The 15,153-nt window shown below is 30.5% G+C and overlaps 1 protein-coding gene across 9 annotated transcripts in view; it reads left to right on the forward strand.

Annotated features, from left to right (window-relative positions):
* Positions 1–321: 321 nt before the first annotated feature.
* Positions 322–15,153, forward strand: part of osa (trithorax group protein osa) — a gene marked incomplete at its 5' end in the record, with an annotated part of 42,694 nt that continues 27,862 nt past the window's right edge. For all 9 annotated transcript variants that reach the window (XM_067045706.1, XM_067045708.1, XM_067045711.1 and 6 more), the window contains 4 exon segments: positions 322–460; positions 12,350–12,448; positions 13,107–13,262; positions 14,581–14,735. In XM_067045706.1, the coding sequence (XP_066901807.1) occupies positions 322–460; positions 12,350–12,448; positions 13,107–13,262; positions 14,581–14,735 (549 nt within the window).

The following is a 15,153-nucleotide window of genomic DNA, read 5'->3' on the forward strand; positions in this document are numbered from 1 at the left end:
TCTATATAACCATCACTCTCGGCAAATCGTCTGATAACGGATTTCGCACATAAAATTGTCTTCGAATAGATGTATCTAAGTATGAGTTGGTAGAGAATAAGGAAGTCGACAAGCCCGATAAGATGTCTATTCTACATTGACACATACAAGTCGTAAATATAAGAGAAACCTGTATTATACTATCAAAACAGGAGTACAAAATACTAAATAAATAATTAAAAATAATACACACTTGATTCTTCTTCTCCAATTAATATAAATATATATGTTTTACATGTATTTATGGTGAAGCATTGTTTAATAATATATATTATGTTACAGGACCTTACGGGACAGAACAGCAATGACAGCTCGAGCGGCGGGGGCCCAGCCCCCGGTACCCCCAACAGCGGGGGAATGAGGCCTACCCCCTCTCCCACGGGGTCTACTGGTTCTAGGTCTATGTCACCTGCCGTCGGTGGTGAGTCATATATTGTATTTTATTATGTATTATATTCAGTGGTAATAAACTTAGAAATAAATACCGTCGAAGGTGGGGATGGGTTTGTTGCGAGTTGGCAAACACCCAGCCTCTAAGGTCAGTTTGAGAAGTCAATGAGGATATTTAGTCATGAATCACCTTATAAATCTTTTTTTTTGTTAATGATTCATTCATTGCTGAGTTGAAGTGGTATTTTGAACCGGCCGGTTGTAAATATCTATGATTTATGTATTTCTGCTATGATGGTAGGTTATGTATGCTTGTGTACTTTTTTACTTTTCTGTATTTCTTTATTAACAGATGAGCCTGTCGTGGGCCTTACATGGTTATGATAACAATTTGATTTTTTTTTTATGTGTCTCGTGTAAAGATACCTCTAATTATTTACAATATTATTGAATCATTTTAAATAATATAATAAAGGATTAAAGAAACAACAATCAAAATAGTATTAACATCGAAAAATTTTAAAAAATAAATTAACCACAATTAATATTTATAGGATTAACAGAACAAATAACTGACTTATACAATAAAAAAATACTTTGAAAAAAAAAAGAGTGAGAAAATAAAATAAATTGTAATGAAAATACATAAATACTGAGCTTAAAGCAAAATGTTGGCTTCTGTCTTCGAGATAAAGTTAGATATCCTACTTTGTAAGCCACTGCACCTAGAAATCTTGGTAACTTGGATTTGAATTGTATAATGTTTTTTGATCAACTTATCTAATTGATTAATAAATTGAATGTCTATACTGAAACACATCTTGTTTAGGGTTACCATAAAATAAAATTGATTACTTGATATTACTTATGACATTCCTTCCATCAACCCACAATCATCTTAAAGTACTGTTTCTAGAATGGTATTATTACGAATACAATTGGCAGACAGCCCGTAGGATATTCTCTCTCTATCTTGTACTGGAGGATATCCCCGAAGAGCTCCCAGATAGACAAATGTCGAGCCCTGATGTACGGTGGGATAGGATAATCAGAGATAAGGGAAGTTAGAAGAAATACCGCAGGAGCGAGGGTGTACGGTCATTAGTCCGCCTTCTTCCTTATCTTCCGCCCTCCAGTTCTTCTGCTGCATTTCGGTCATTAGAAAGGGGTTTCTTGGCTCCGGTCTTCGCACCGCTATTTCCAAATCTTTACGGGATTATGGGTTGTTTTAAATCGTTTCTTGATGTGATAATTTTACTAGTCTGGTGTTACAAATGTGAATCATAATCCTTATTAACATAGACTTATTATCAAGAACACTTACTCAGGTGATTAACATAACGCTATAAATACGTCTAAAATGCATTTACGAAAATTAGTATTTAGTGAGACCTTGGTAGTTTTTATAGTGGTATCTAACTTTTAATTATTTTTGCAATGGATCCTGGATACACATATAATTATATAATTTATTATGGAGAAGATAGTATTCAGCCTTGCTTTATTATTTTTTTATTAGATATTCCAACGGTTCAGTCCGAAAATGTGGGCCAGTCATTAGGCCTAAAATTGAAAAAAATAAGAGTACGTCTTTTTGAAAACATATGTAATATTGTAAAACTTATAGTAGTAATAATAAATTAGTTATAATAATTTTCGTTAGGGCTGTGTGTTGTTCTAAGTTCCTCAGTCGAAGATCTTGCGGTGCATTTACAGTCCTGTGAAGGATGGATAATGAAGACTATATCTCGGGAATTATATCCTCTATAAAATGATAAAATTTATTTTAATTAAACACAACTAAAGTAGTTACATAGGAGGTATTTTTATAAGGCAAAGTCGTTGATTCTTATGTTACGAAGAAAAAGAATTTGATTATAAATAGATTGAATCAATTTTAGTTAGGCAAATGGAAATTGGTTTAAAATTTATAAATTTTTACGTATTGTATTATTTAAAATACCATTTTGTAGAATTATTCGAAGTATTTTCGACCGTAAGGTTTGGATTTTACGAATCGGTATTTGAAGAAACTTCAGTAATTATTTTCTAATTTTTTTTCTTAGTCGTGGCATAGTTTGCAGCCTTCAGATTTCAATATTTATTTTTTATTAATTTTCATCAATAATATGTTATTCACGGTGTTTTGGACCATCCATCATGAGGTGTTTACTCTTAAAATATTAATTAAGTGCAATTTAATATTGTTTATAATTTTTTTTTAAATTAACTATTTTAGTTGTGGTAGTTTTGCATACCTTTTATCTTATAATTAATTCTTATGTTTTTTTTCTCTTTTTTTAATTCCTTTTGCAACGATTGCCTTAAAATATTTTTTCAGCTGTCACTATTTCTAATATGTCTAATTGAAAATTTATCATGTTGTATACTAATACCAAAACACACTTATTATTATCAACGTATAATATCTATGCTAACTAACTAACCCAGAATGAAAATAAAAAAAAGTAAACATTAATAGTTATTTAAAAAAAAAAAAAACATAAATGCCTTCGTCAGAGAATTCCAATCAATTAATGTTAATAATCTGCTTTGTTTGTATATAATGTATTGATTGTCAAGAAGTGCGTCAATAGACTGTAGTGTTATATATTTAAAAGGAACCCGTTGTTTTGTATCTATAAACTATCTTAATGCCAGAAAAGGAATGCTATAAGGTAATAATAGATCGACTCCATGAATGGGAACCGATGTTTTTGAAATAGTATAGGAAATGAAGAGATCCATTGAGAGAAGAGAGAGAGAGTTAGATGAGACAGATGTTGTAAACTAGGACCGGTTAGGTTAGAGCTAGCCGATAAGTTGGAAACGTGTCCGAATTGACCCACAAACAGCTGATCCACCTTCCGTATTTGCACACAATGGCTGCCTCTCTTATAGTTCCTTCAATTAGCTATCCATCTTGTAACAGTTTCCAAGCCTGCTTGCATCTTACTTGATGTTGAATAAATTATATTCTACGAGTCTCTTTCAGAGATCATCAACCCACGGCCTTGCTGATTATTTTCGTTTTATTCTGTATTTTTTTTTTTGTCCCTATTATTTTATTATTAATTGGCAGTATAAACCCTTAAAAGTTATACTATAGTCCGTATTTATTGCAGGAGAAATAGATATAAAAAATATAAATAATAGAAAAAAATTAAATCCTTAATATATTTTCTGTGGGAAAAATAAATATTTATATTTTCTTACATAATTTTTTTTTATATATCATAAATACATATAGCTGGTTATTATCAGGGCTGGGATTCCGGACTAAGTGGCGATAGAAGGAAATATTTTTCGGAGTCTGCCAAGCCTTGTCAGCAGCAGAAAAATTTATAGAGGTTTTTGATTCCTCAAATGTAATTGTGTGAAAACCCTATTCCTTAAAGCGGAACTTCCAGTTGGTTCCTTATACCAGCATTAAATATGCAATTTCAGTTTCTTAGTTGTTTTTTTTCATTTTTGAGCTAGGCTGATCATATACTATTTTGCGAGACTAGATTTTTTGGACTCAGAAGAAGCAACCGAGACCACCTGAACTTTCCTGATCGTATTACAGCTTCGTTATCTTTGTTAAACTATTATATTTTTGGCTAGAAAAACTATATTCATTTTTCCTAACTCAGGAAACATTAGGGATATTCAAGATGTTATGTTAAATGTAAAATGTTTTACCATGTCAAATGTTATAAGTTTAGGATTGAGAGCAGCCCAGTTTCAAGTCATATTGAAGGTTAACTGCATAAGAGCTCCTAGCGCATTTTTCTGAGCAACTTGTTTTATAACCTTTCCTTCCAAAACTTCATATTATTGTTTACTTCTAAGTTCTGATTAAAGTAATTTATTGCAATATACCTAAAGTGAGTGAAAAGTGGAAGTTGTGTAAAAGTTTGGCTCCCGAGTGTTTTGTTGATCTTCTGACTGGTGAGGAAAAGAATCAAAATGAGCTAGCCGATTGACAACTGTCATTACATTATTACTATTGTCATTCATTGCTTTATTAATTTTAAAAACATCCAAAACAATACCAGCACAATCAAAGCACAAAATACGAGAAAGTAACCAACAAATAAAACGGCGACGAGCTCAGATGGTCTGTTGCTTGACGTCACTCTCCATTTAAGAGACCTAGTAACAGACTCTCAACCATGTTCCATGTTATATTGTTTTAACATGGTAAAAGAAGGAAATATTTCTCCATTTAACACGCTTGTTAACATGTTAAACTAAAAATCATGAATACCCCTATTATAACTAGTGTTTTAATCATATTTGATTTAAAACTATTTAAACGTAGTTTCGGATATTGATTTGTATTCGTAGAAAGGAGCTGTCAAAAGGACAGGTCTATATCATCATGGACATAATGATATAGCGATGATTTCTTCTGTTGAAAATACCCCGACAACGAATTGCATGGAGGACAGGATCGCGAGAATGAATAGGGTTTGATAAATGAGAGGGTGGTACATCAACAAAAATAGGGGCAAACTGTGGTGCTGTGAGGAGATTGATGATCCCTTTAGTAGGTCATGGGTAGGACGGTCCTAACAGGGACGTTGTAGGAGGGTATGGGTGTACCTGAGGATTGGCCATCTAGTATACCAAACTCAAGGTAATGTCTCTTCTTTTCTTTTAGATTGTAAGCTGATTTTTATTGTTTACATTACTGATGGATTCATAGTAGAAACTTAAAGAAATATTACGCCTCCTCCGATGTGTTCCATTGCGAGGGGCCGCACTAGAACCATTCTACACCCTTCTTGCACCTTTAAGTCAAATGGAGATGTTCCTACCTAACATAAAATCTTATGATAAATAATAAATCTGTTTATTCTATGACAAGTTCCATTACAATAATATAACTGGCATTGAAAATGGGCTTTAGTGCCTTGGAGTAAAATACAAAAATTTTAAAAATAATGAAATATCAAAACATCTTTAATAATAATAAATTGAAAAAAAATTAAATAAGACAATAATAATTTTAAAAAAGAAAAAAGCAAATAATATTTACTAATCACTGTAATTATTTAAAGTACAACGTTCAAATGGTTATTATAGACATCCATTGTTTTTTATCAATGAAAAAAATAAATAAAATGAAACCATCTATCATGAGTAAACTATATTCTAATAAAAGGAAAAAATCAAAGAATGAACTTAAAATAATTAAAAAGAAAAAGCAAATAATTTTTGTAAACATATTTACAGGTTTTAAATGAAAACTAGAAATATCAAATGTAAAATAAAAAAATAAAGACCAAAAAAGGGGCTACTTCTTTATTGTAAAACTCCTCAATGATCAGTTAAATAATTTATTTAATAAAAATTAATATATATTATATAATTTTGACAATAATTTTTTTTTTACTGTTTAAATGATAAGGGAAAGCTTAAGATTTGATCCACGAGGTTGATGACCGTAAAGTTTACGAACCTGTAGATTTTTAAATTAACATTTTCGTTTCTCATTCTTAATTTTTCTTTTTTCCGTTCCATATTGCCAATGATTATTATATATGAACTTTTTTTTTTTTAAATGATCCGTTATTCCGAGCATAGCTTTCAATTAATAGTCATAACGTTTGATATTCCCAAAGAGAATTATAAATTTCGTTTGTCTTCTTAGTCAATTTAAGTGATACCTTAAGCGAACGCATAAATCTAAGAGTCCTAAAAAACAAAAATACTTCCCTCATTAAAGTTGTTTTGGTCCGTATCCAAAGGTTGGAATCTGGTGGGTTCCTTCCCCTTCTACCTTCTGGAAGAAGAAAAACTGACCACTTAAATCTCGCTGTTCCGTTATTTTAGAATCTTTTTTTTTTTTTTTACGGGTAAGAAAGAAAATTCTGTATTTAGAACGTTATCGGAACTGATCTAGATGTATTATTCTTTTTTAAGTTGAATACCGAATATTTATTATTTACAAACTAAGCGCGTTTTGACATTTCATTTTCTAAACGAGGATAGCATGGTCTGTTAATTAATGCTAAGGTTAGTATAACGCATAATTAATAGGTTTATCCTCTAAGTCACAATGTTAATGAGCAACTTCATTTTTCTGAAAAAGCGTAGTTTTCAAGTGCCATACGTTTTCGTAGTTCTTTAGATTTTAATCTTGTTAATGATGTAAGGTTTGAGGAGGTATTCAGTATGTTGGATGGGCAACGCAATGTAAACCATCGTTTTGTAGGTTGCATAGTAACTGGTCGCTTATTGCGAGGGGTCGTACAGAGATACAATCTTGAGTCCTCTAATATCCTCTCTATTAGCATACTTGTCGCAGCATTGGTGATCTGAAAGGTCAGCTTGTTCATTGTGCGCGAAAAACTTCCAAGTTTTTGGAAATTATCTATTTGTTATTCATTATTCCAAGTTCATTCTCAAGAAGGATTATTGAAACAGTGTCTACTCATTAATTTTTTATTATGCTAAATTACAGCCTTTTGAAAATTTAAATGAAGTATTTTTCTTTACTTAAGTTTACATAATAACGTTTTTGTGGCTTACAAACGTCGGTTCAGTAAGCTCCTAGGAACAGTAACTGGAATTAAGGTATGCACTTGAAAAAAAAAACATCCGATTCTTACTATTTTTTTTATAGATTGCTAATTTAAAGTTTTTATAAATTAAAATGAATTATTTTTCTTTATTAAAATTTACGTAATAAAAAAAAATTAAGGCTAGCAAAATTGGCTTATAGAAACAGAACTGAAATAATGGAATCTACTTATAAAAAATGGAACGGATATGTTGGTTGATTTTTATTTCAATCATTTTTTCTTCTTTTTTTTTTTTTGGTTAAAGTACAGTTTTTGTAAATTAAAATGGAGTATTTATCTTCATCCAAGTTAACATAATAAAAATGAGATAACCTTTTTTGTGCTTGCAAACTTCGGCTCAGATCACCCACTTTTCATGTACTTTGAACGTGGTTTTTAATCGTGGTTGGCTAATACGGACTCGTTGGTTACATCAGCACCGACTATGAACGTCAAGTACAGCTCTGTTCCGTGGGTTAAGCATCAGCTGTCCGCCCACTGAAGTCTGCCAGGCGCACTCACGGAACAAGGATTTTTTTATATACGTTGAATATTTCGGATTTGCTATCGGTACTAAGTTATGTATTCTTTCCTAATTAATTTTAGACGGCTTAAGTATTATTTCCTAATTAAATTTGTGAACTAATGATAAGACAAAGTGGATATGAAGAATTTTACGGTTATAAGGCTTGGTGAGTCGATACTCTCCTGTATGTCCGCGATCGGCGACGCTATCTATGTTTTAAATAAACATTTTTTTTGTAATGTTACAGAATGTTTTATTATTATATTATTATAGAAATTTAAAATTCAAACCCACAGCTATGCGCAGGTCTCTTACCAAATCGAAATGTCCGATTTTGGGCAACATATTTTTTTAAATCCATCTGGACAACACACGACACAACCTTCAAACACAGAAACCCCTCCTGACCCACTTCTACCGAGGTGGACAAGAGAAGATCTAAGAATAATGACTCGGCACAAGGAGGGGAAAAAAGAACTGAAAAGAATATTAAGTTTTGCTGAGGGACCGGGAACCCCCACCACCTCTTGTCCAAACCGGGCGGGGCGGCCTCGGACGCTTCGTGCCCCGGCTCTTGTACAGTCGACTGGAGGTTGTTCTCTTGTCCGTCCATTGTGGGAATATACCGGGCCATGAAGGCTATTCGGAATCCAATTGGTTGAAATAAAATGAAAATTATTATAATTTATGTGAAGCCGAATAATTTTTATAGGTTTACCTCAATATGAAAATGATAGTAAATACCATGGTTTGGCAGACTTTTTAAAGTCCACTAATCGTTAATTATAAAATATACCTGGCGATTAAAGCGCAGTAGTCAGTACTATCGCAAGTTTTTCGCGAGGTCCGCGAACCAAACTCCTCTTATAAGTCAGTTTAAACACACTAGACTCTATTGGATAGTTTCAACACTGTCTGATATCAACACTAATATATTTTTAGCATAAGTTCATGTTACAGTGCCACTTGTTCATCCTTTGTTATATCGAATACTACTTACATATGTTTATTTGTTAGTAATATCCAAAACAATAGATAAAAGTTATTTTGTAGCACAATAGACTGTTCTTTGGTCTTACATACAGTATTGCTGACGCGAGACCTGTTTCTTGGTTTTATATAGTAAAGAATAAGAGAAAAACTATTTAGTGTAAGAATTTTTTAAAAATTCATTTTGCATTCATTCATTGTACCTATGTAAATATTATGTTCATTGTAAATATAACTGAACACATTTTCAATGTGTCTCTTAGCTTAAATTATATTCCTTTTTACTACCGCTTTGTAAAACTTGACGAATTGTCATACTTAGAACTAACGATTGGTTTATAACATATAATAATTTATATTATGTTATTTATTGCCAAAACGATTGACTGTTCTTAAAAATACTGAACTTTATAATGTACTTTAAATGGAGAAATAAATAAAAATGTTAGATCAATTTTTAAATATCTGATCCATAGTCGAGCTGCTTTATGAGGCTTTATAGGTTTTTCTATAGAACTTTTTTCTGGGAAGCCTAATGGGAAAAGTTAAAATGCAATCTTTCAACTTTAAATTGCCCCTGCTTTCCGAGTTAGCTTTTAATAACACTTACGAAGTCGTCAGAAATGTTCTCGTTTCCGTCCCTGGTCCGGACATTATAGAAGAGTTATCTACAAAAAACAGATTCACATTTATGTATTTTCTTCCTTTCCTAGTCAGCATTATAAGAAATTAAGATGCATTTCTGATCGTTCTAATTTTATTTTTATATGTCTAAATTGAATTATTATTTTATTTTTATAAGTCCTTTTTCAGAATTATATTGTTTTTCACGAGGAGTTTCATCAAAGAAATAACTTAATTCAGTGGTTCTAGTTTCTGGCACCAATGATAATCCAAGTTTAAGAATTTTTTTCTACTCCAGTTTATTGTTGTTCCAGCGAAGTTTACGATTTCTCAATTAATCTTGTTCCATCGGTTCTACAGAATAATGTTTAATTTATTGCTACATTATTCCAACCTCCAGATTAGTTTAAATTAATTATATTCTTCTTGACAATTATATGAGGCACACAAATTCTGAACCAGCCAAATCCATTTTTATATTTTAAATTAACACTTTTGGAATTAGAATATATGACTACAACAATTAAATTACATGTCATTTAATAAAATTATTTTCCCGCATGATAACCTCATATCAAATGTGTTAATAAAAAAAAAAATCAAATCTGAAAATGGATTTGGCTAGTTTTGGATTTCTGCGGTTCATATAATCTTGTAATGTAATAGTTAAAAACATTTATTTTTATTTTTAAATTATCTATTTTGGTTATAGGACATAGGACTAAAAACTTATAAATCACATGTTAATCAACTGATTTTTGAAGGAATTATTTCACCGGGTGATAATCCAGTACCAAAACTGTTAATTAAAAAAAATAAAATTTGAAAATGAATTTTACTGGTTTTGAAATTCTTCGACTCATATAATCTTGTAATGAGATGGTTTAATATAATTTTCTTTATTTTTAAATTAACAGTTTTGGTTCTAGATTATATTACTAAAACAGTCATATCACTGCTGTTTTGAAGGAATTCTTTCACTGCGTGATAATTTATTACCAAAACTTGATTTAACAATAAAAACAAAATTAAAATTTGAAAAAAGATTCAACAGGTTTTTGAATTCGAATTCATATAATCTTTTAATGGTTAAATACTCATTTTGTGTTTCTGTATTTCCTATAATGATTTTTATTAATTTGGAAATTGATTTGTATTCATAATATTTTATTTTCGTTGTTAATAATTAATTATTATTGTTGTTAACGACTTGCATTTTCTTATCTCGCTATATTTAGATGACGATAGCTCTATTACGGTGTGATTGTAGTTGAATATGATACTTTTCTAAAAATTTTGTTTGTTAAAAGCTGTAAGAGTATATCTTGGTATCTACAAGATACTGGGAAAAATTTGGGCATGCGCAGTGGCACTTGCGCTTTTAACAACCCCACACGCTCAAGACCGAAGGCCAAACCTCCTGCTAGATTTCTTAAATACTTTGTCTTTTCTAAGGAATATTTATATAAGTTCTTTGTTTCCTCTGCTTGAATTATTTTCTACCAATCGCGTTATTGATGAACTTCCAAGTTTTACTAATCATGCTGGTGATTTTTTAATTGTTTGTTGCTATTGAAAAATATATCAAATTTGTTACCGTTTTCGGGCATTTTCATGTCCTATAAAAAAACATTTTATCGGTTAAAAAATAAGAAAACATTGCTTTTTGATGAGAAGTAAAAAATTGTACTTTTTTCTTTTTTTTTTTTTAAACAGAGAAAGCCCTATATGGTTTATCATACTTATTAACGCCATCAATAAATTGTTGTACTAGTATAATCTATCGAGTACGTGGTTTGAAACTAATTTTTTAGTATATTCTTATACTTACTTCGAAACTTTTAATTGAATTTCCCTTTTTTTTATCCTATTTAATTTTATAGTTTTCTATTAATAATCTGATTTACAGAATAACAATAACTAAAAAAAAAATTAAATGATTTTCTAAGTGTCACCTGCACACGTGAATCCGTTCGGCGTGTCAAGAATTATTTTGATTTTGATTTTTTTAATTATAATAATTCAGTTTATTTACCGATGCTTTAACCGTGTAGAACGATTTTGTGATTTTCGAAATCATAATTGAATTTATTTTTTATATTCCTTTTTATTTCATATTATTTTTAACTTGAGAAATATTAAGTGGTACAACGTTATGCCAAACTTGACTTTCTAGCGCTTTCTCTCGAGCCGTTGTAGACCAGTGAGCTACTGAAAATCTTGCCCTAATGCATTTATTTATTAAGGACCTACTATTAACTCATCCATTTTCAATAAAATACTTCATCTATTATAGTAATGAATAGAACTATATTTACTATAGTGAAAGATGAAAAAGCAAGGTAATTTTTGTTTACTTTATATTAAATAAAAATATCTTTTGATGGTGCAGAAACTTATTTTAATGTTTCTTAATAACAGTCAAAATTTGACAAAAGTTCATACTTCCTTGAAATACTTAATCTTTTGTTTGATGTATTTGTATCTACAATATTTACTTTGAAATTATTTTTTCTAATCAATCCTATTACACTGGTCTGACATGAGTGTTTTTCACCTCATAATTATTCGCTTTCAATTGATTTAAACTATTAGAAAAAGCATCCTTTTTTTTGTTTTTCAAAATTTATTATTTTTCTTACTCTTGCCCATGTTTCGGCCTAAATTGTTGGCCATTATCATGACAGGCTAGACAAAAGATTCTAACATACCAAGGCTTGCATTTTAGACTGAAAAGTTGGCACATCGAGAAATAAGTTTTGCTTTCTTCACTGACTCTACCAACTGATCAACTTCTCCTTAAATTTATATTTTTCATAATTAATTTAAAATTTTAAAATAAATGATTGACTAGTATTGGTGATATCTAACCTTTGGTAGTAAATAATTTTATATAAAATGATAAAGACTTATCAGATAATAAGTAAGGAATATGCATGCTCCACATCAAAACAAGCTTTAAAATTCTGTTTGCATTGATGTAAGAGATGTTTTTTTTTTTTTTTATAATAGTCGTTTAATGTCAATCTTTCTGGGGACTGATAAAAATGATTTATCCTACAAATCTAAGTCCATGTTATTGAACTCTGCTTAGTCTGTTTAATATTACTGTACCTGAGATTTCATTAGATATAAGGATATTATGGAAATTATTGTTATTCTTATTATGTCTTGTAATTATTATTTGTTATTTATAATTATTGCTTAAAACAATTTATGATTGCAGGTCAGCAAACTATCAGTATGCCGCCACGACCGTCCAGTGGGCAGTCAGACAGTGGTAATGGGCCCACTAGGATGAGCCACTCTCCTATGGCAACTCAAGGTAATAATTGACTTATATTTTACTGTTACAATTTTCTGTTAATAAGTTATTGCATGGATGTTTTTCAGATTGATTGCTCTAAAATTTTGGATTTTTCATCCAACTCGAGTAGTCTCATGTTATGTACTAAATACAAAAATACACCACCCCTCTTACATTCTGTATCATTCGTTTTTTGATACATTACAGTGCCAAAGCAACTAGGCATTCTATTGGTTCTATACCTCTATTTTTTCAATCTCTGCATAAGGTAGTAATGATTTAGTTCTTTAAAAAAATATGTAAATATTAACTGTTTTAGTTGATTTCTTTATATTCAACATCTAATTTGTTTTCGGAAATGAATTTAATAACAGCAAGCTATTTATTACCCTTTTATTTAAACTCCTTTTTTGTCATTTCTCTAATCAAAGTTATTAAAACCAATAATGATTTGATGAACCAATATGAAGTGATAAATCCTTTTAGAAAAGACTAGGGTTTTGCTTAAATTATGCAATCAGTCTCACTTCTGCTCACCATGTTTAAACAAACTACCGTCCAGTTAGTTTGTGTTGACCCAAAACACTGCAATTTTTAAATCATTTAATTCTTCAATATAAACACCAATATTTTTATATAAGCGATTATTTAGACTTATTATTACTTTATTTTTCAGGTGGTGGTTACCCTGGACAGGGCCCAGGAGGAGGTGTAGCACCACCACATATGCACAACTATAAAATGTCTCCTCACCAACTCCCTCATCCTCCACAGTCGCAGCAGGTTCCACCCTATTCTCAGCCTCAGCAGCATCCTCAGTACCCTCAGCAGGGTAAGTAGCTTAGTATTAGGATAGCATGTTATTTAATTTAAACATATATTGCAGAAAAAAAATAAATGTTCGAGTAAAATACTGAATTAAATGTTGAAGGTATTATTAAAGTATATTATCAAGCTAATATGAACTATTTTTAGGAAATTATGCTTGTATGTTTTAAGAATAAGGCTTTTTAAAATGTTCTGAATAAAGGCTATGTAAGGATCAAGCCTTTATAAAATTGTCATAATTTTTCTGACCCTGATGTTCCAGTTTCATGGTTTTATTAGAGTTTAAATTAACATAAAAAAATATAATTAAATGTATATTATTCAAAAAAACTTAAATAATAGGTTTTCTAATAATTTATAGATGAACAATTTTTTATTTTTTAAATGGAACTATGTACTACTATGTACTTTACATTTACATTGTGTGGGAGTGCGGTAGCCACTGGGTAAAGCGTGTGGCTACTATCTTCTAAGGACCCGAGTTCGAATCCGGCTGGGCAGAAAAATTGTTTTCTGTTACACTGTAGCCGTGAGTCAACTCCTGAGGGTTCTGGAGCCCTCATGGGGTTCACCCAGCCTCTTAAATTGAGTACCCTTAATTGGTTAAAAATACTGTTGCAACATCTAGTTTATGTGTTAAACACAATGTGCCGCAAATTCAATTTCTTGTAGCATTCATGTATCATCTCAAGCATCCAACAGTATTACAATCCAAGTTTAAACTAACTTTAAACATCCAACCTCGCATTAATTAATAAGATTTAAACATTAAAATGTATAATTAGCCAATAATTCTTCTATAAATATGAAATAATATACAGAATAACATTCAAGAGTAAAAGGAGAAAATTATATTATAGAATATTAGTGTGTAACCTAGTGGCAAAAGACACTTCTACCTTTAAAATAAAGTGAATTATTCTTATTTTTTACTCAGAATTCACTTATTAGGAATGCTAAGCTAAAAATTCTGGTTGTATTTACTTTACTTATTTACTGTCATCAAGAATTCATCCTTTTAATTTATGATTTGTTTTTCCATTATTAATAGAGTAGATAGAGTAGCATTTTTGTTGTATTTTTAGAAGGTTAATTAATAAATTATATTTTGTTATTAAAGAGTTTACCTAACGAATGTTCTATTCTCTGGAAGTCACATAGTATTAGTTCTTTCATTATCTATTTTATTTAGGAGTGTAATCCGTTGTTTAAGATTTCTACTGTCATTATTTATACAATTTCAGATTATTTAGTCACCCATTGTTGAACTTTAAAACCCCGTTACTTTATTCGATATTAATAATAAAAAAATGTCTTTACAGGAAGCTATGGAGTGCGAGGAGCTGCCCCGGGGATGGGCCCCGCTGCGATGGGCTACGGCTCTAGCTATGGAGGTCAGGGTCCTCCTCCTCAATCGCAGTATCCTCCTCCACGACCTATACCAAACCATGTACAATATCCTCCGTCACCCTATCAGGTATTTATTCATTTCATTTCAACCAATAACTTTATCAATTTACTTATTTTTATGTCGTGCTATATAATCCGTGCACATTTCAAGCTTTTTTTTAATTTCAAGTCTTGATATCGTTATCGTCTGTTAATATCCTCAAAAACAAAAGCATCTATTAAAATTTATAGGGATTTTTCATTATACACAACTAAAAGTTCAAAACTTTAGAAAGTCTCTTTTTTTAATTTAACAGTACATTTATATTATTTAATTCTAAATTATCCCATACATATTTTCTTATTTCTGTATATTAATTTTAAAAATTAATAAACATATTGTAAAACAAAAATTTAGTTAGAAAATTCAATTAGTTTCATAATCATTTGATTTTTACTGACTTTTCGATACTCTTCTAGCTTAGACATTAAAGAAATCAAGTCCA

The sequence above is a fragment of the Halyomorpha halys genome, unplaced genomic scaffold, assembly GCF_000696795.3.
Source record: "Halyomorpha halys isolate HHAL.00 unplaced genomic scaffold, Hhal_1.1 Scaffold946.1, whole genome shotgun sequence".
NCBI classification, from domain to species: Eukaryota; Metazoa; Arthropoda; class Insecta; order Hemiptera; family Pentatomidae; genus Halyomorpha; species Halyomorpha halys.